Raw genomic sequence first — 20402 nt, 5'->3', positions numbered from 1 at the left:
ATAACCTTCAGAGATGTCCATATTAGCAATCAATGTTTGATCCTTGAACTTAGCTTTCAGTTAAATAGATAGTTCTCTGCTTTGTAGAGATAATAATTTAGCCAGCTGGCTACCAACCTACCAGATTGAATCAGTTGCTAGCTAAGTAATAGATTCTAACTTTAAAAAGTCTGTACTTTAAATTAGCTGATCAGTTGGCATTGATACTACACATTCAACTTTTATCATTATAGTTTCTTACTTAGTTGAGTGAAAAAATCTGCAGGCTCATTTGAATAGGCCCCTTTACGTGGATGGACACATGGATAAGACTTGAATTTTGAGTGGTTATCTTAGATTCATTGGCTGTGCCATTTTCAAGAAGGAACCTTTTACTTTTTAAAATACAGACTCTACAGTGCTTGCTTTAAAAAAGACATCAACAATAATCAGCACTAAATTATTAACTATATTTACATACCTAAATGTAAATTCCAAGCCATGATATGCATTTTCATCAACTGATGGTTTTTAAGCCATGTTTTTTTATATTTTATCTTGTTTTTTCTTTAAAACTTTGCTGGATATTTAATACAATATACTCAGTTTTAAGATCATCCAATCATCTTTATTATTTTACACTGTATTCCCTGGGACTTTAAAGGTTTCTACTAAAACCGTGCATCCAAGCCTAGAACCATTTAGGAACATTTGCCTTTAATAGTCTGCCATTACAGCTTGAGGATCTAGAACAGAATGTACTTTAGAAAAAAGCAAGAAACAGGACATAATTAGTGTCATGTAAGGAATGAAAGGTGACTGGTACCGTGATGTCATTCAGAAAATCTTCTGGAGATAGTGTTCCTTCATTTCAGACACAAAGTCACAACTGGCATCAGAGCCCATATGATTCATAACACAGTCAGGGTCACTCACAGCCTGTGGGCTTTCTCTGAACTCTGAGACCTTTGTGAGGCTGCAATCTGTGTCAGTGACCCAGGGTCTCCTCCTGTCAGACTGCTGAACTGTCATGTGAGAGATTTCATTTTTGCACTCTGACATTCAATCAAAATATAATATTAGCACTTAACATGCTGGCCTCACTATCCGATATTGACATATATAGCATTTGACATTCACTGAGTTTGAGTGGAACAGAAAGCTCAAATATCTTCGCTCTGCTTGCTGACATTGCCCTATCCTTCTTGCATTACTCTGCATTTATTTTTATGAAATGTACTTTTCTTACTTCTTTTTAAGTATATTGCTGCTATAAATTCTTTATACATTTTTAATATGTTTGATTAAGTATAGTGTTCCCCAAAAATGTGAATAAGATACTATTTCTGCATAATTCTCTCTTTCTAAGCCTCTTTCTGACCGTGAACACTTTCCCCGCAGTATGCCTCTGGCAAATGCTGTGTAACACTAAGTGCTTTGTTCTGTGTGTAATATTCAGTCTCATTATTTTCCTCATTTCATTAAACATTTACACTGTTTTTCACTGTCTGAATATTGTTCCTCAGCTAGTGCACCTGGCATTTAATGCTACCAGTGAAAGACACATGAAGAATATAATACTTTTTATATGCAATTTTTCCATTGATTTTTGGAGCGACAAATGTTGTGATATGCTGTACTTTGCAAAGTCAGAGACCACCCTTCTTTTACTTCATTTCCAGTCAAAACGGCCATTAAGTACAAGATTATGTATAAGTAAGTGATTTGTAGAAGATATTTCTGAGGATATTACGTATGAGATAATTCACTTACATTAGGTGCAAGTGCAGAGTGCAAAAGAGGAGGGAAAACAAGGTAACCGTGCAAGATGTGGTAGACCACCAAAACTACCACAACAGTACTTAAAACTTTAATGTTTAAGAGAGAGGAGAAAATCAAGTTCCACTCGTGCCTCAGATACGTGAAAGCAAGAGTGAAAAAATCTACACGTTTCTGTCCATCCTTCCATCTGTCTATGAGAGGACATAGACAAAAAGGACAAAAAGAGAAGAAAATTTGTAAAACAAAGATGCTGCAGGTGTTCTCAGAACAATGGACTGTCAACTCTAGAGACCAAACTTCAATTTATTGAATGTGTTTGGGATTACTTGGATCGTGAGAAGCAGAAAATGCAACTGACTTACGAAACTCAAAGCAAGTCACCTGAAAAAAGTGGAAGTTGTAATGAAGGCAAAGAGAAGACGCCAAATACTGCAAAATTTGATGTGGTTGAAGCTTCTGTGTAATCTTCCATTAAATGTCTTCTGCTTTTTTCGTTATGCTGAAAAACCAAATGCCCTTTTTGACTCTAAATTAAAATAAAAGAAAGTTGGTCCTGACTTTTACCCAGTACTGTATTTCCGTTTGATTAATGAGATTTAAACTACTTAATTCTCATTAAATGCAGCATAACGTTGGATAAATGCCCTGTTAGCTAAAGAGCATGCTGACAGGCTCATTACTTCTTCTTTATCTTTATGTTTCAGAGCAACAGAATGGATGAACAGCGGAGTACCCTTCCACCCCCTCTCAAAGTAGGTCCACCTCTTCCATCTTCGTGCCCTTATACACAAACACTCCCACCAAAACTCACACACAGCCCCAATTGTCTCAAGCTGGTGTTCTTATCTGCCGGCAGACAGCTTCAAATGGAAGGGCCAGTTATCAGGCAGGCAAAGAAGTCCCGTGTTCAGAGACAGCAATAACCCTTCTTTCAGACACCAACTAATAGAGATCCAATCAAATGAGATGAATTGTTGCTGAGCAATATTCTCTGCCCAAGGCCATTTTGTGTGTAATGAATCAAAATGAGCAGCGGAGAATTAGGGCTTCTGAATGCACTAAGATTGGAACAAAGAGAATGGTTCAATTGTTGGCCCGATGGACAGCACATGCTTAGCTTGACATCATTTTCCAAAATGCATCTAAGCACTTAACATAAAATATTTAACAGTTTGTAAATTTAAATGCAGTTCTGAATATTGTGTCTTGCAGTATGTTTCTCAAGACATTTAATGTCAAGTGAGAAAAATACAGGAAATAATATGTGTATTTGGTTTTCTTTATAGACCGAGGAAGACTACATCCCATATCCCAGTGTCCATGAGGTAGGATAGAATACATGTATCAACTTTTCTTCCTTTGCCTAGCTTCAAGGTCTGCACAATACAAATAAATTGTGTGTAAAATGTGATTATATTGCTAGATACTAGTTACAAAATACCTTCTGACATAATGCGTAAGTGAACTCATGACATAACTTGTTTAGTGATCAGCGCGCATCGTTTTCACCAAAATTATTTACATTGGTTGGATTATGTAAAGCATCTGATTGATCGAAGCACCCCAGGAACTGTTTCATCCTGTTAAAGAGACTCATTTGCATATTACAGCATTCTATAACGTCAGTAATGATAAGGCCTATATTGTGATTACGATTAACAAACAATATATTTTGTAGCCTGGCAGGCTTAATTGGTGTGTTGTCTGTCAGGTGCTGGGCAGGAAGAGCCCTTTCCCCTTGATTCTGCTGCCCCAGTTTGGGGGCTACTGGATTGAAGGCACCAATCATGAGTTGAGCAACGGAAATGACCCAGAGCTGCTCCTGTCCCCCACATCTCGCATCAAGCTGGAGTGCAACACCACCGCCAAGATATACAGGAAACATTTTCTGGGCAAGGTGAGATAAGCCTCTGCCTTTCAGTCCACATTACAGCAAAAGACTCAAAAAGAGGAATATGTTTCTAAACACTCTAGGCCAGATGTACAATACTTTATTTAATTTCCATTAAAAATGGCCTTTAAGTACAAGTTATTCATTTTTCAGCGTCTGGAAAAAACTTCACAAAAGCCTCAACAACTAAATTATGTACATATATTTGGTGTGTCCACCCTTTGCTTTTGTTACTGCTTCCAAACTTTTCAGGAGTCTTGCCTGTAGTTTTTTTTCCGAAATCCGCCGTCTTAGAAGTTGGTTGCATTTTCTGCTTTTCTCGAACCAAGTAGTCCCAATCACATTTGATGATGTTGATGTTTGGACTCTAGGGTGACCAGTCCTTTGTTCTGAGAACAATAACAGTGATTTGCAAATTTTGAATCCTTTCAGACCCATAGAGTTGAGCTGTCTTCTCACAGTGGACAGAAACATCTGTGGATCTTTTCAGATCTTAAGCAACAGAGAAGATTGATTTTCTCCGTCTTTGAAAGATGAAAGCTTTAAATACTGTTTATCTGATAGTGACAGTTTTGATGGTCTTCCAGGTCTTGCACAGCTGTTAGGAGTCACATTTTCTTTATATCTTTTCGTTTTTTTTCTCCAGTCAGGAGGAAACTTTTTCATTTGTATCATTTATTTTCCTTTGACTACCTTATTCTTTTTCAAGTGAAGCTTCTTATATTTAATCTCCTCACAAATATTTCCTGAAAAATGAATAACTTGTACTTTTGACTGGAAATTAAATAAATGAAAGGTGGTCTCTGACTTTAACAAAATACTGTACATACAAATGTATGCTTATGCCCAGATGCCAGTTTTGTACATAGCAAATGCTTTTTGAGCTGTATGTGTCCTATTTGTACATGAAACTTGGCGCAAAAAAACAGTACATCTGGCTTTGTGTGCTTTATCCCTTAGTGTGGTATGGCCAGCTTTTATATTGACTGGCTTTTCAGTTGCATGCACTTAGATTTGAGCAGAAATTTGCATTTGAAGAAAAAACCTTTCTCTTGAGAATAGGAAAATGCATTTTACTAAAGAAAGACAGATGTCTGTACCCTCCCACCAAAAAGGATTACACATGGCCCTGTACTGTGTGGACCATTTCTCCTACTTAACTTCACAAAAGAGAAGCGAGCAAATGTGACCCAGTCACGTGTACCTCAGAGTGGAGTTCTAATGGAGATATATTAGATTTGCCTTTAGATTAGCGTAATATTCTGAAACCTAATAAAATTTCCATAATGGATGAGCCCTATGTGTGAATAGAAGCAGTGGTCTATACAATTCCCAGGGGGAATCTTAATAAAGTGCACGCATGTGTTGAAGGTCTGTGTGTGTGTGTGTATGTGTGTGTGTGTGTGTGTGTGTGCACCATGAAGGGTATTTGTGTGTGTCTTAGAAGATGAGTGTATTCTCACACTTCTCCCTTCTGTTCTGTCATTAGGAGCACTTTAATTACTACACAGTGGACAGCGCTCTGGGCCACCTGGTCTTCTCTGTTAAATATGAAGTTATTGGGGACCAGGAACACCTCCGTTTGATGCTGAGGTACGCTTTATTGCTCCTTTGTAACTCACCTATTCCCTCAAAGCTCCAAGTCTCCCTTTCTCTCAAGCCAGAGGTGTCAAACTTGAACACTAAAAGAGACGTGTTAAAAAATATCAACAAATCCACGGGCCAGAGAGCAATTACATTTTAATATGCCAAAACATCGACAGCAAAATATAGTCCCTTGTAGTAAACCTTCAGGTATTACGTCTGAATACTTTATATATTTGAGCCACATTAGAGACTGAAAACTGTTAGATCTCTTTAAATGTCCCCAGGATGTAGGTCTTTTCAACCTACCTGTGCGCTTAATCTAGACACCTGGCATCTTTTCTTTGCTGCAAGTTCATTAACTCTTTCAGTTTCTGAGTCTTTAAAGTGTTTATGTTGGTTGAACTGCAGCTGAAATGCAGCTAGTGTGTTTGGTGATATGAGATGTAGAATTGAGTAGAAAACTGCTGTCTCACAGATTGTTGTTGGGAGGGACTGTTGATTTGTCAGCGCAAGTTACGTTGCAAGGCATGCTGGGGATTGAAGTGCAGCTCATGATGAAACAGGCTAATATTAAAGAACAATCAAAATAATTTTGCGGGCCGAATAGGATTGTGCCATGGGCCTTGTGTTTGACACATGGGTCTTAAGCCATCAGTATACTTCAAATGACAAAAGAATGAAATGAAACAGAGCCACCATTGAACATTCTGTTGTAAACATACTTAAAAGAACTTAGTTATGTCTCAGCACCACTAGAAATCCCCTTTGTGCAGGGGGAGGTCTCAGAACGACTGGTGCTGCAGTTAAGACCATTCGCAGGCAAGAAGAGGACTCAGAATAAATTAGTAGTTCTTCAGCAAGCATTTGATGAAAAAGACGTTGTTTTGAAACATCTTTTCATTTGAGGGACACTGCCGGCTTTATATCTGCCCATTATTCTTCTTTCTGCAGAGAAAGATAACCAGTGAGAACATTGACAAATAATCTCCTCCCCCACTGGTTTGTGTACATTTTAAATGGAGATTGTTCTGGACGTGGCAGCAACTATTTTGAAACCATGAGTCATTACCGGACACAATAATACCCCCCACGATCACACACTTTTCCCTTGAGATTACACGGACAGCATGTCCACAGCACCCTCATTTCCGAATTAGACACCAGATGGACAATATAGGACAGTGTGTGGGTGGAGTGAAAACTGCAGGACATTGCTGTCATCTTACCCATGTGACATAGCTGCAGCAGCTGACAGCACACTGACACCAAATATAACTGAGTGATGAAAAAATCCATTACAGCTCTATAATTACATCCATCAGTTGTTAGTTTCATTTCCATTTTTGTTCCTTTAAAGCATGTCAAGACAAAATGCAAATGAAGCCCCTGGGCTGCAGTCTTATTTTGTGTGTACAGTTATCTGTTCTTTTTTGATTCCAGATCCAAATTGAAAACGTATCACGACGTGATCCCGATATCTTGTCTGACTGAATTTCCCAACATTGTCCAGATGGCCAAGGTGAGAATGCAGCACTGGGCAGGGTGCAGTGGTCAGCGCTATTATTTTCTGCCCTTGTAATTAATCATGATTCACTCTGAAAGACATGACTGATAGATTTGCTCCCTGGGAGCCCCATCTCAGCAGCTTGGACAAAAGAGCCCCTCGCACTGTTTTCGCTTTCACTACAAACAGTTTGAACAAAAGAGAAAAATCAATCAGGGTTTGTTCTTTTTTCTTATTCCCAGCTGGTGTGTGAGGAGGTGAACGTGGACCGCTTTTTCCCTGTGCTTTACCCAAAGGTACGCAAGGGTTCACCACACTTTTTATTCTTGCAATCAATATTCTGTCTTTGCATCATTTTGCTACAATGAAATGACATGCATAACTGAGAAATTGCTAATCCAAGGCTCAATGAGATCTTGTCCTTATTAATTAAGCTATGACATTGGAGTCATTCAGCGGGGGGGCAGAAGGGGAGATGGATGTGCATCTCTCTTTCTCTCTCTCTCTCAGCATGCTGCATTTTTGCACTGACAGTGTACCTCTGAAGGCTGAATTAAAGTTCTTTCTGTTTTTTCCCGCAGGCTTCAAGGCTCATTGTCACTTTTGACGAGCATGTCATCAGCAACAACTTCAAGTTTGGAGTAATATATCAGAAGTTCGGACAGGTTGGTCCCACATGAGGGTCTTTATGATTAACTACACAATACAGTACAAAAGTATGTGGACACGTGGCCATCATACCTATATGAGCTTGTTGGACAACTCATTCTAAAACCATCGCCATTAACGTGGACTTGGCCTCCCCTTTGCGGCCAAACTTCTAGGAAGGCTTTTAACAGGATTTTGAACTTTGTCTGTGAATTTGTGCCCATTTAATCAAAAGAGCTTTTGTGAGGTCAGGCACTGATTATTCATGAGAAGGACTGGTTAGCAGTTGATGGTCCAGTTTATCCCAGAGGTGTTCACTGGAGTTCCCAACTCTCCTAACAAACCTCCACACAAAACTCATTAAACAATTTGTTAAGGGCCAAACTGTTGCCACAAATTGGAAAGATATAACTGTCTAAAATGTCTTTGTGTGCTGTAGCATCAACATTACACCTCAATGAAAGTAAAAAGCCCAGCCCTCTACCATCAAACCCATTTCATGAAGCACGCAACGCACAGTGCTTGTGCTGAAGTTGCTGTCAGAGGCAGTTTGGAACTCTGTAATGGCTATGTGTTTGATTTTCTACAGCTGTTAGCAATGGGTGTGGCTGAAACAACTGAACGCAATAATTAGGAGGGCTGTCCACATACTTTTGGCCATATAGTGTACATTTACATACACATCAGTAGTTTGACATTTGTATGACTAGCACTCAAAGTGTAACTAAGTGTTTACATGTAAACAGTATGGTTTGATTGTCATGACTAAGGTCTTAGTCAAGCTGTGCTTAGCCCAAGTAAAACAGGCTGTTTTTAGCAAATAGATTCAAAATAGATTTGAACACGTAAACACTAAGATTGCAACACTGACTCGCATATGGAGCTTTTCAGACATTTTGTGGCTTTTTTGTTATAGTAACATGCAATGTTTTGACACAAAAGGCGAAAGGGCTCAGACTGTTGTGGAAAGGAAGACACCTCATTTCAAACACTTTATCTGAAATAGACAAGATTACTTGTTTAAGTAGAAAGAGAAAAAAAGGAACAACAGTGGGAAACTCATATATGGATGAACACGAAGGGGGCGTTTGACATTATACAGTAAGAATATGCTAGATCTCCTTTATAACGTCTCTGGTAAACCAAGTTATTGAGGTCTATCGTTGACCTCATTTGACTCAGTATTCCAAGTTTTTTGTAGTCCATATCAAATCCTTTAGGAATCTATATTCAAATAAAGCCTTTTTTAAATACCACCCATGTATTTCATCCTCTGACAAACAGGCTTTCAGAGTGAACAAAGGCACTGCCTGCTGAAAAGCTCCCTCCATCTTTGTAATACCTCCTGTGAGTGAACAGTAGCGAGGCCATGAACATCACGTCTGCTCTTCTTTCATTAAAATCATAACACTATTGTTCGCTGAGGGCCTGATTGAGTGGCTTGATGGCATAGGCCCAGCCGCTTGACCTTTAAGGTGGGGGGCAAGAGTAGCAGTGGGCAGAGGAAGAGAGTGCTTGTGAGGGCTCTCAAGACCACCGCTAGCAGCATTAGCATGGCAGAGGAGGTGAGGTGGAAACAGCAGAAAAGATCTCTTCCTCTCATGTCTACGCTTGACAACACACACACACAAAAGGGGCTTCTGAAGCCTTAAAAAGACAAACAAAGATGTCTGTCCAACACTTCATCATGCCTAAAACATCCCGTTCTATCTTTGTCCATCTCCCCTTTCCACCCCCTTCAGCGTTTCTAAATGAGAGACTATGTTTATTCAGGAAAGCAATTAGCATTTTCATCAAGCTAATTGGCTCATAGGGAATCATAATGAACCAGCCCTGTAGGTCTGTTTATATCAGAGCGGGTCAGGCTTTTGTCTTACTCAAGTTGTTTGCTGATGCTCTTTGGAAAGGTTCACTTCGTTTAGCATTTGTTGAATATTCGGCTTTGCGCTCCCTAACAAAAGCCGTGTCATTGTGCTCTCATGTTATTGTAATTCACCATCCTAAAAAAGCAGGAAAATACCTATATTTGTTCACTGATTCACATAATGTTGTAGCGACTTCCTGTGAAATTTCCCAGGTGCTGTAGGAGCTGTAGTGCTTGTAGCCAAGGACACTTAAATGCAAATCTTGTGGTGTATTTTTGTCCATGTAGACTTCAGAGGAGGAGGTGTTCGGGAATAATGAAGAGAGTCTTGCTTTTGTAGAGTTTTTAGAGTTTCTGGGACAGAAGATCGAGCTCCATGACTTCAAAGGGTAAGATGCTGACCACAGTAAGACATCCATTCAGTGCTAAAACGTTTTGACTTTTCAAAACCATAAAAATTGTGTTTTCTTGGTTTAGTTGCAATTACATAAAGTGTTAAAGATCAACTAGATTATTAAAAAAAAACTATTTTAACTGTGACTATATTTGTGGCAGTATTACTTTGGGAATAATCTAAATGTCATACATTTTATCTCACTGTTGTGATGTCTGCACTAATAAACCCTCAAACCTTTCTGTTTCTGTTAAGCTGTTTCAACCACCTTTGGGCCAATATATTTTTAAAATGTGTTTTAACAATAATTTGGATAACTTTTAAATAGTTGATTGTTATTTATGCCACTCTTTATACCAAGAAAGACACTTTTCTGAACATGAAGACCGCATTCAACCCTGTCTGTCATGTTATCTTCAATATCAAATGCTGCAGAATACTGCAAGTTCAGATGGGAGACTATATTTAGACCAACCTTCAGATCAGTCTTGCTGTTGCAATCTGCACTTTAACTTCAGGAACATGTATTTTTAGTAACTGTACATGATTTTTATTACGCTTGGGTATAACTGATCTCTCTTTTCTAGTTTTCGAGGGGGCTTAGATGTGACACACGGACAGACAGGCACAGAATCGGTCTACCACAACTTCCATAATAAGGAGGTGATGTTCCATGTGTCCACCAAACTTCCCTACACAGAAGGAGACATGCAACAGGTGAACTCAGTCTTAAAACCCTTCATCAAACCTTCAGTAAGGAACAGCACAGCAGTTGGCAGTAGATGTTGTTGTTATAGCTTTTGTTTATCTGTACTTCTAGAACATCGAACAACCAGTTTTACCAGTTGTCTTTTCCCTCCAGTTCTTTTTTAATTTGATACTTACTCTTTTGTGTTGTTGTTGATGCATTTTGTCTGTTCCAGTTTGTTTGCAAGCTCCAGAAAAAGTATCATTATATATTTTTGCTATGTTGGCAACTCTTGGATCAGCATTTTTCGTTGCCTCTCTATTAGCAGACAGACCTGCGTGTCAGTTAGTCTTTTTAGGAGCAGTACAGTTTAATGGAAATCAGTTGGCAGTGCAGGCCCATTTTTTGCACCATTCTTATTTAAGCTGTGGGATAAGCCATTAGTTGGAGTGTGCCAGATGAGGCAAACTTGAGCGATGGTATTCTCAGCCGGATGTCCTGCCTCCAGACACACTGCTGCTGTGCTGGCAGATGATTGTTGACACGCTGCACAAAGTGACCTTTATCCTGCTCCTTGTCTCTCAGTGCCAAAAAGCTGTCTCTGAGGAGCAGTGTTTTTTCAGAACACTCCTCAGGGAATCAGCCTTTTTTATATATGCACACACCCACACGCACAGTAGAAGTTGAAAGTTGACAAACGTTGCAGGGTGCTCTTCAGGGCCTGACTAATATGAAAATTTTGTGATCAATACCAGTACTGTTTTTAAGGGGCTTAATTTTCCAATATCTTTTAGTCTAGGCCAATAATTTAATAATAAAAAAATAATAATAATAATAATGAAATGTTCATAAAATCAGGTTTCGTTAGGTAGTGCTTTACTCACTGATATGACAGATTTTTTGGCAAATATGGTTATCAGTTTGAAATTGTCAGGTTTTAGAAAATCAGTCTGAAACTATATAAACATTGCCATGACAAATGTGATAAACATTGCCGAATATGCATGTGCCGATCTAAATTTAATAACCTAAATTTAATAACGTAATCTTTTGTCACGGTTTACAAAATCATCACAATGCATATATTAAAAAACACCACGTTTAAAGATGTTTTGAATGCCGTAAAGGTATGTTTTTAGGTGTACATTTATGAATTCATCTGGTAGTCCATAAGCAGTTTGCAGTTTGCAAAACCGAGTTCTTTCATGACCTTTGCTTTATACACACACAGTTCTTGTCTGCAAATATACATGTATTTGTGAGAAAAGTATATTTTTATATTATGTTACTCTCATGCTAAAGTGTAGGTTTGGATGCATTGACATGTTTTTGTTTTTTAACTATGATCGTTCTTGTGTTGTTTGTGTTGTGAACGGTTTTCGGAATATCTGAAGTGTCTGCACTAAAGCAAGTCACTGATTATCAGTAAATTACTGGCATTACTGAACAGGCATTCTTATTGAATTGTGGTCCAGGTTTGTTTGGAGAGCTATTTTTTCCACTCACCCAGTCCAAACTTCACAGTAGGCATTAGCCTTGCCAACCATCTGCTCAATTACTGGGAAAGAGTGCCACAATATCAGTGGTCTCACAGCTGCATGAACACACACACTCACAGACTTGTGCCATACTTAAGTTCTGCTGCCTTCCATCAAAACCTGACACACTAGGCTAATCTGGGCCTAGATCATATGATTAAATGCATTACTTGTGAATTCATACCAATGAATTACTTGTGGATTTTTAGTGATGCTTATTGGTTTGGTTTTATGCATGCAAAGGAAAGAATTGATTAATAAATTCTGTTTCAAATTAAACTGAAAACAATACAAAAATGCAATATTAAGTGTTGTACATTATAGAAAACTAAAGCTCTGTAACTGCATTGGAACTTTGCATTGTCATGTTAAAATAAACATGGACGTCCCTGAAAAAGATGGCATCTAGAAGGCTATTGCTTTGCATTGTTTCAATGAAAGTATTTGTTTTAGCTGAATAAAAGCAGTTACATTGTTTGTTACCACACAAAGTATTTTTTTAGGTTGATTTAGCAAATATTGTTTTACAGTGAATGAAAAAGACTCATTGCATCAGAAAATACACAACAAAACAAAATGGTATATGAACAAATGAAGAACCAATGAAGTAAAAAAACTAAGAAAATCCAGTACTTTACATTATCTAGCTAAGAAAAAATCATAGATTCTGTAAATGCTTACTGTACCTGATCTGCCTCATCCACATCACAACTAATGTCCCCTCTTGTTTATAAACATACAAATAAGCACTTCCTTATTATATGCTGGGCCCATAATGCACTGTCCAGTGTGAACACTATCAGAGTGTTGTTGCACTGTGTGAAGACCTTTATTAAGGAGAACACAGTACTGAAAATGCTCGTTAGCAGTTGTAAAAAGCTGTAGTGGTACTTTCACAGATGTGTGAGTTACCATATGGTGTAGTGTGTCAGTTTTAATGCGGTGCCATCTGAGAAATAGAAGGTCACGGGCATTCAGTTGCGGTTTTCAGCCTTGCCCTTTACGCACAAGGATTTCTTCTGATTCCTTGAATCTTTTAATAATATTATGCACTGTAATGAGTGAAATACCTAAAATCCTAGCAACTGCTCTTTAAGGAACACTGTGCTTTAACTATTGGATTATTCGCTGCCATATTCTTTCTTTTCTGAAACATTTTCATTGTTTTAAATGTTTGATATTTTCAAGATGATCTTTGCGCACTGAAAAAGTCTTGCATTGAATTTATTATACATCATTTTCACATAAATGAAACATTACAGTTTTGTCTGAAGGTTTACTTACTTTTGGCAATAATTGTATTGATGTATATTTCTACAATGTATATACTTTTAAATCTAGTTTAAAGCATTACATTTTTCTGTATAGTGTATAATCTTTGCAGATGCAATAGAATACTCAGTGGTTTGCAATTGTAATGGTACTTCCTTCTTTGCGTGTATTTGCTTTGACTAATTTTGCAGCCTGGAAATGTTTGTTTAGTCTCATATAAAAATGATAAGTAGTAATTGTATATGATACACTTTACAACATTGTTAGCAATATCTTTCTAACCTCCAGCTGTTTTATTGAAAATGTGAACATCTGGTGAGTGAGTTAATCCACATAAATGTTAAACAGAATGTTGGACATGTCATTTTGTGGGTCATGAATTAAATTATATGAGTAAATTATATAAGCAAACATAGCTAGAATGGCTAGGGGGATAAAAACGTAGAGAAATGTGACTGATGTTTGTCTCTTTTTTCTAACCTTTTTTCTGTTCTTCCTTGTCCTTTCTCCCTTCCTTCTTCTCTCCATACCGTAGCTGCAGAGAAAGAGGCATATAGGAAATGACATTGTGGCCATCGTGTTTCAAGAAGAGAACACTCCCTTTGTGCCAGACATGATTGCATCTAACTTCCTGCATGCCTACATTGTCGTGCAAGTGGAGAATTCCTGTTCTGACAATGTCCTGTACAAGGTAGAACATTGGAAAACAAACAGCCTTTCACTGTATTACTTTAATGTGAATGCTTATTGAGTGCCTAGCTTTAATACACATTTCACCTCCTGCATCGTTCCATGGGGTTCTTTCCAGCTGAAGTACAATGCCAACATAGCAGTGGTGGGTAGTAATACTTTAAGAAAGTGGTGGAAGCTGTGATATGAGTTGTGACAGCAGTAGTGCATTAAAATTCATAACCAAAAGGTTGTAGGTTAAATTCCCATGATGGAACAGCAGAGAAATAAGATCAAATATTAAAGACATTTCATTTCACCTTATTCTGTCATTCTGTCCTGTAATAAAACATGGCTCCAAGTTGAAGCTAATTTGTGCTTAGAACTTCAAAACCCTTTAGTGGACTTCTTTGAAGGTCAAGCCTAGCATTTTTGTGAAAGAGCTCTACTTGATACCAAAAACAGCTCTACCTGGAGTTTGTTATATATTGTTGCTGCCACAATAAAACATTATCTGCAAAATGGTAACTTTACAGGAGAAGGTAAAAACATTTATAACTTTAATGTATGTAAATGCAGAACATTTTATTCAAGGGCATTATGGGCTATTTTCTGTTGGTCCCTTTGTCATAAAATGTTCATACAATGAAAGAACAGCTGTAAGTTTCAATTGTTGTAACAAGGTAAATTATGGCAGTGAGGATACATGTAACTGTCATTGTGCAGGTGTCAGTGACCGCAAGAGATGATGTCCCATTCTTTGGACCAGCCCTACCTGACCCTGCCATATTCAAGAAAGTAAGTTGACTACATTCATACTAACTTCAGGCAGTATTTTTAGTCCCAAATAAATGCAAATGAGCGCATTGTGGGTTTTTTCCATTCTTCTTGTTGCATTTCCCAGCTCAGCATTAAAATAAAGTTCACTCTCTGCTTATTTCTCTGTCTCTCCCTTAGGGACCAGAATTCCATGAATTTCTTTTCACCAAGCTGATCAATGCTGAGTATGCTTGCTACAAAGCTGAGAAATTTGCCAAACTGGAAGTAAGTTATGAAAAACTGTGTTTAAAGCCTGATTTAACCCCTGACTGTAGAGACTAAAAATGGACTGCTTCTGACATTTAATCTACTGTTCTCCCTAAATATTGTGTATTTTCAGTGATCACATTTCTTTTGATATGTAAACTAACAAATCAGAGAATTTGCAGCTTATTTACCAAGAAGAAATAAATAGAAATATACTTCACACTTCAGTCACCTTTTATTATTGCTCTTATAAGAAATACTACTACTACTACCACTAATAATAATAATTATAATCATCATCATCATCATAACTTTATTTATAGAGCACTTTTCATATCAGTGACAGCTCAAAGTGCTTTACAGACTAGTGATGAGGTGTAACAGTAGTATAAGATTTTTTTTTCTATTATAGCTTCCCATAATATAAGGGAAAAAATTAAATAAATAAAAATTAGGAGTATTAGTTTAAAATCATATGAAGCAATGACATAGATCACATTAAAAAATAAATACAAAAATAGAGGTAGAATTTTAATTAAAAGCTAAATTAAAGATACATTTTCAAATGTTTCAAGTGTGCACAGAGCTTGTCTTTCTAATAAAAGGAGTAACTGGGATCCACAGTTCAGAAGCATAATGACAGAAAGAGGCCTTATTATTATTTATGGTATTTGCCGAAGGCCAGTATCTGCATGGAAATGTCTAGTTGTGTCATCAACATGGCTGTGAAATTTCTTATCATGTTTCCTAATGACATTACCTAAAAGTAACAATACAGGCCTCATGATTGAACCTTGTGGGACTCCACAAGAAACGATGAAATTTTTGACAAATAATTTCGCAGTATAGCAAAGAACTGTCTGTTCATTAAATAAATCAGAAATAGGCCTTAAGCAATCTGAGTTCAGTTTTGAATGTATGTGCACACTCACTCTGAAACTGTTGCAGTGCACCCAACAATAAAGGCAGCATAAAGCTTCTTTTATGCAGAGATTGAAAACGTTGTACCATACAGAAAGCTCAAATTGCACATGGTGTTGCATTTTACTATGCCCCAACATGAAAATGCACACCCCCTCTTAACTCTGAGGGCAGATTTTAATGAGTTAAAGGGAACAAAGCCAAAGTGTCTAGATGTATTGCCAATGATATGTTATGTAAGTTAGTAACAGCGAGATATGTATGAGTCAGGAAGACATAATTTCTCCATGATTTATTAATCTCTCTGTCTAATGGCCTGTTCATTGTGCATCTGTGTGTGTGTGGGGTTAGGAGCGCACTCGGGCGGCGCTGCTGGAAACCCTGTATGAAGAGTTGCACATAAACAGTCAGGCCATGATGGGGCTCGGTGGAGATGAGGACAAGCTGGAGAACGGAGGAGGAGGGAGTGGGGGCTTCTTCGAGTCATTTAAGGTAAACTCGGCACAGCCAGGGGCAAGGCCACACAACCGTCCATCTCCCTGAGTGCTCCTAATAATGATCTGGCATATAGGCACTGATTTATGGGTGGCTGGGTCTTTCTAAGTGCTCCTAATAATAATAATATGGTCACTGTATTGTGCTGCTTTTGTGTGGGCTCCCTGTGGAACACATTACCGTAGCGGGTGTGCTTGCTGGAGTGTGTACTTGCTGTGCTGGGTTTTATATGTGGTCTATTTTTAAACACTACGTCTTTGAGATTAGACTCTTTTTTGTCAGGCTGACTCGTACTTTATTCATTACACAATTCTGCTGTCATATAGCTTAGCAAGTCAGTCTTTTCTCGTTTAATGTGTGAATGGCGTCGTTGTTCTCCTTGTTATTAGCACATCCTCCTCCAGGATGGAGATGCCAAGTCAGCATCCTTATTACACCAACTGTTCAGCAATATATCAGCACTCAACAGATCTTACAGTGCCATAATGAAATCACTCGTCACCTTAATTAGCGCTAATTACTCCTGTTGGCACATTGGGAAATCAGCTGGTGATTACGGTTGTACATCTTTATGAATGAATCCTTTGCTCAGGTAAGAGTTCAGTTCAGATATCAGTTAGATTAGACTGCAGGTCTGAAATAGCCATGGATGCTTAACTGAGAGTAATGGAATTGATTCTGTGAAGCATGGATCAGTGGCAGCGTTCTTATACATATGCTGTAATTGCTTAAGCCTATAATTAGTTGGGTCGTTTTTTTTATGTATAGAAGAGTTACATAATGTAAGCATTTCTAATTTTCAAACTGATCTTTTATCTCCCTGATTAGTTTCATAACAGACCATATCTTGCTAATTAAACACCCATGTAAGTTTCTATACATAGTTTTATATCATCGCTGCCATATATAAACCTCGCCAGCTTCCCTTTTACATAAAAAAGGGCTGCATAATATGAACACAAAATGCGATGTTTGTTAAAGCTGTTGGAAATCACAAAGACAATATGATGAAGTGATGAACTATGATTAGCAGTATGTACAGAACCTGAAATAAAAACAAAATTACAAATCACAAAAGCACTTTTCACTGCAAAAAAATATTAAAATCATGCAGTATTCAGTATTCACAGAATGTGAAGTGTGAAATTTGAAGTGATGAATGAAATGCTAATAGCTACTTTTATTTTTTGTGCTTTGTAAAGCTGTCAGTCAGCATTCTCTACACAGCTTTTTCTGTATGGGCTACAAATATTAAATAATGTTTTAAAAAGCTCCTTATAGTGATGCAGATTTGTTGTGACAGTTTAACCTTTGAACACAGCTTTGGGACTAAGAATAGTCATCATGTTTGAAGCATTTTTACAAGCTAGTAGTTCAGGATATCATACTTTTTGAGCTGTGTATATGTTTCTGTTGTATTTGTCTCACCCTACACATGGGAGAGCAGAGTACAAGCCCAGGAAGTGGCAGGGAACCATTTGTTGACATTTTAACACCATGTTCCACCAATGTAATCAGTCTGGCGTTGTGCATGTGAGATAATTAGATCTTTTTATCTCAGCCCTTATCGATGTGTTTATCATGGAAACTTATATCGCGACCATGATAAAAAAAAAAAAAGATTTATTGTGCAGCCTTAGTGTAAACATTTCTTGACAGATGGTCCAAAATTACTTGGAAAAGTGACGGAAAGTGACTATTTTGGAGATACAAGGTTTTGTTTGGACAGCAACAACATGAACCAAGATAAAATAGGGGATTGTATGATTATAAAGAGAAGATGTGGATGTTTCCTTGAATACATCTCCTTCTTTGATATCACTGGTGCTGTTTGGTGGTAATAGGATTCTGAGTGTCCTTGTAACTGGACATGACTTAGGAGTGAAGTGATTAATCAGTATCCCTTAGGGTTTTGGAGAGGCTGTCCTACTCTGTCTTGTCCTAAAGCTAGCTTCAGTGCCTAACACACCTCTGAGTGGCTTCCTAGCCAGCCTTCCTGCTTATTTATACTGTATGCACCTTTACCTTCAGTTTCTCTACAGTCATGGAGCTTTCCCTCTGCTCATCTCTTCAACACTGCATTTTTTCCTGACCTTATCCTTGTCTGTACCAGCTCCAGGTGTCCTCACTCAGGGTCTGCCTTTCTAATGAGCATTCAGAACAGGGTTTTTCCCCCCATGCCTCATTATCCGTGGCCCCGTGTTTTCCCCTGCGGCCCCGCCCCTGGCTCACAGTATCTCCTTCCCGTCTCTTTCTGACCTTAGCGGGTGATCCGCAGCAGGAGCCAGTCTCTGGATGCCATGGGCTTCAATATCAGGAAGCACACAGTCTCCTCTAGTCACAGCGGCAGTTTTACCCACAACAACAACAACCATCACCTGCACTCACCAGAGACCCCCAAAATGCCCGGGATAGTAAGTAACCCCCAAAGGCAAATGATGCCCCTCACCTCCACCCTAAGCACCCTCACTCCCAATTTGCTGCCCCCTGCCCGTCCCACCCTTTAACACAATCAGCCTCACAAAGTCCTGTTTACACTGCCTTAGCAGCCCACACAAACAGACTTATTCACTCTAAACATAGTCCAACACAGTCAACAGGTGATATGAACAGACAAAATAAGACAGAAGCTAACCCTTAGAAGTCAAGAGTTATTACTTTCTTTTTGCTATTTTATTCAAATGTAATCACATAATTACATATTTAATTGCATAATGAGTTAGACAACAAATCAGTTTTACATTCTGTTTGCGTTCTGTGTAAAAAAAAAAGGCTGTACACAAAACAACAACTTTTCTCACTCAAATGCAATTCATAATAACGTCTCCCTCTTTTATGAACACAGCTGTGGTGTCAAAATTTCAAATTCGTTCTTTCGACAGAATGTCTGCTTCTTTCAGTGAGCTACAAGTGTGAAATAGCTGTCTAATTACAACATGCCTTTGTTGTTGCTGGCAATAACTGCAGCTTCTAAGGGTTAACGATTAATCTACAAATGAAGCCAGTAAAATTAATGTTTTTAGATACACATTATTTACATTATTTGTGCATCTTACCATGCTTTTTGTGGTATTCGTAATCTGATACTTCCCTTGTCTTACTAATGACACACTGCCACAAGCAGTTTCTTGAAACTCACTTACTAGAGCACACTCTCTGGCCTTGCTCACGTCATCTAACAGTAATCTAGTTTAACTGCCCAGCTACTATATTATAAACATGTCTAATGAGTCAGGGAACCAGTCTAATGTCCAGCCAGAGAGAAGTGTTTTTCTTTCAGGTGCTCTGATATGAACTGCCTGTTTTATGAAATGTGTTCAGAGCTCTTAGCAAGCATGTGGTGTCCACTGCTGCAGTGTACAGCAGTCTGCAGTGAGTTGCTTATTGCTTTGGGATCATATGAATTTATGGATTTTAAAGGTGTAACATTTTGGGTCTTTACAGGCAGTTACTTTATTGAACTATCCATGCTCTGCCCACAAATAATTTCTTTTATAGCAACAGTTGCTAGATTGGGCAGGTTTGGTCAGAGTGTTGGCAAAAAATACGTACATCCTAATGAGAAATAGGGCACAACAACGTTTTTGCAAAAGTTCAAATAGATTACGTATAGACTAGATGTATTTTCATATCACAAATAATAAAGGAGTCCCCCAAAGAGGAGAGTGTGGTGGTGAAGCCAAAAGGCATGACATTTATAAAACTGTGCAAGAAATAAGTTTTTTACCTGCTGCAGGCAATTGAGCAGTCATTAATGTTAACCTTTTAAAATCTCCGGCTTGTTACATACTAAGCCTTATTATTCAGTAACTACGGGGACTTCAGTGCAAACTGGCTGATCTTAGGTTAAAGAAGTGTGTAAACAGTGGGCCCTGGCCATTTAAGGGGTTAAACCATAAACCATGCAAATTGTAATGCACAATTCAGTTTAAACATAAATTACTCACGTTGGAACTGAGCTAATGAGTAGGACTGTGGTTCTATAGCTAATTGAATCAGAATGAAATGAACAATGACATACAAATTGATACAATGCTAACATTACTTATATACTTATATCCTAACAGTGTGACCTTTCATACACATGCAAAATACATAATTTATATGAATAATATGCTCTGAATTTACATATTTTGACCAAAAA

General features: G+C 38.1%; 1 protein-coding gene across 16 annotated transcripts in view; it reads left to right on the top strand.

Moving 5' to 3' along the window:
• Positions 1–20402, top strand: part of LOC118822091 (RAP1 GTPase activating protein) — a 129013-nt gene that overhangs the window by 93990 nt on the left and 14621 nt on the right. For 14 of the 16 annotated variants that reach the window (XR_005008413.1, XR_005008412.1, XR_005008404.1 and 11 more), the window contains 14 exons: positions 2466–2513; positions 3048–3086; positions 3473–3658; positions 5142–5245; positions 6680–6758; positions 6986–7039; positions 7325–7408; positions 9544–9644; positions 10237–10366; positions 13683–13838; positions 14543–14614; positions 14774–14860; positions 16115–16255; positions 18523–18672. Coding sequence is in view for 1 of the 16 variants with exons in the window: in XM_036590928.1 (XP_036446821.1) it covers positions 2466–2513; positions 3048–3086; positions 3473–3658; positions 5142–5245; positions 6680–6758; positions 6986–7039; positions 7325–7408; positions 9544–9644; positions 10237–10366; positions 13683–13838; positions 14543–14614; positions 14774–14860; positions 16115–16255; positions 18523–18672 (1431 nt within the window). In the remaining 15 variants the exon portion in view is untranslated. The remainder of the gene's footprint in view (positions 1–2465; positions 2514–3047; positions 3087–3472; positions 3659–5141; positions 5246–6679; positions 6759–6985; positions 7040–7324; positions 7409–9543; positions 9645–10236; positions 10367–13682; positions 13839–14542; positions 14615–14773; positions 14861–16114; positions 16256–18522; positions 18673–20402) is intronic. The other 2 variants (XR_005008408.1, XR_005008411.1) reach the window with 1 other exon arrangement.

Source organism: Colossoma macropomum, unplaced genomic scaffold (genome assembly GCF_904425465.1).
Source record: "Colossoma macropomum unplaced genomic scaffold, Colossoma_macropomum, whole genome shotgun sequence".
NCBI lineage: Eukaryota > Metazoa > Chordata > Actinopteri > Characiformes > Serrasalmidae > Colossoma > Colossoma macropomum.
This window is presented reverse-complemented; position numbering and strand designations above follow the sequence as displayed.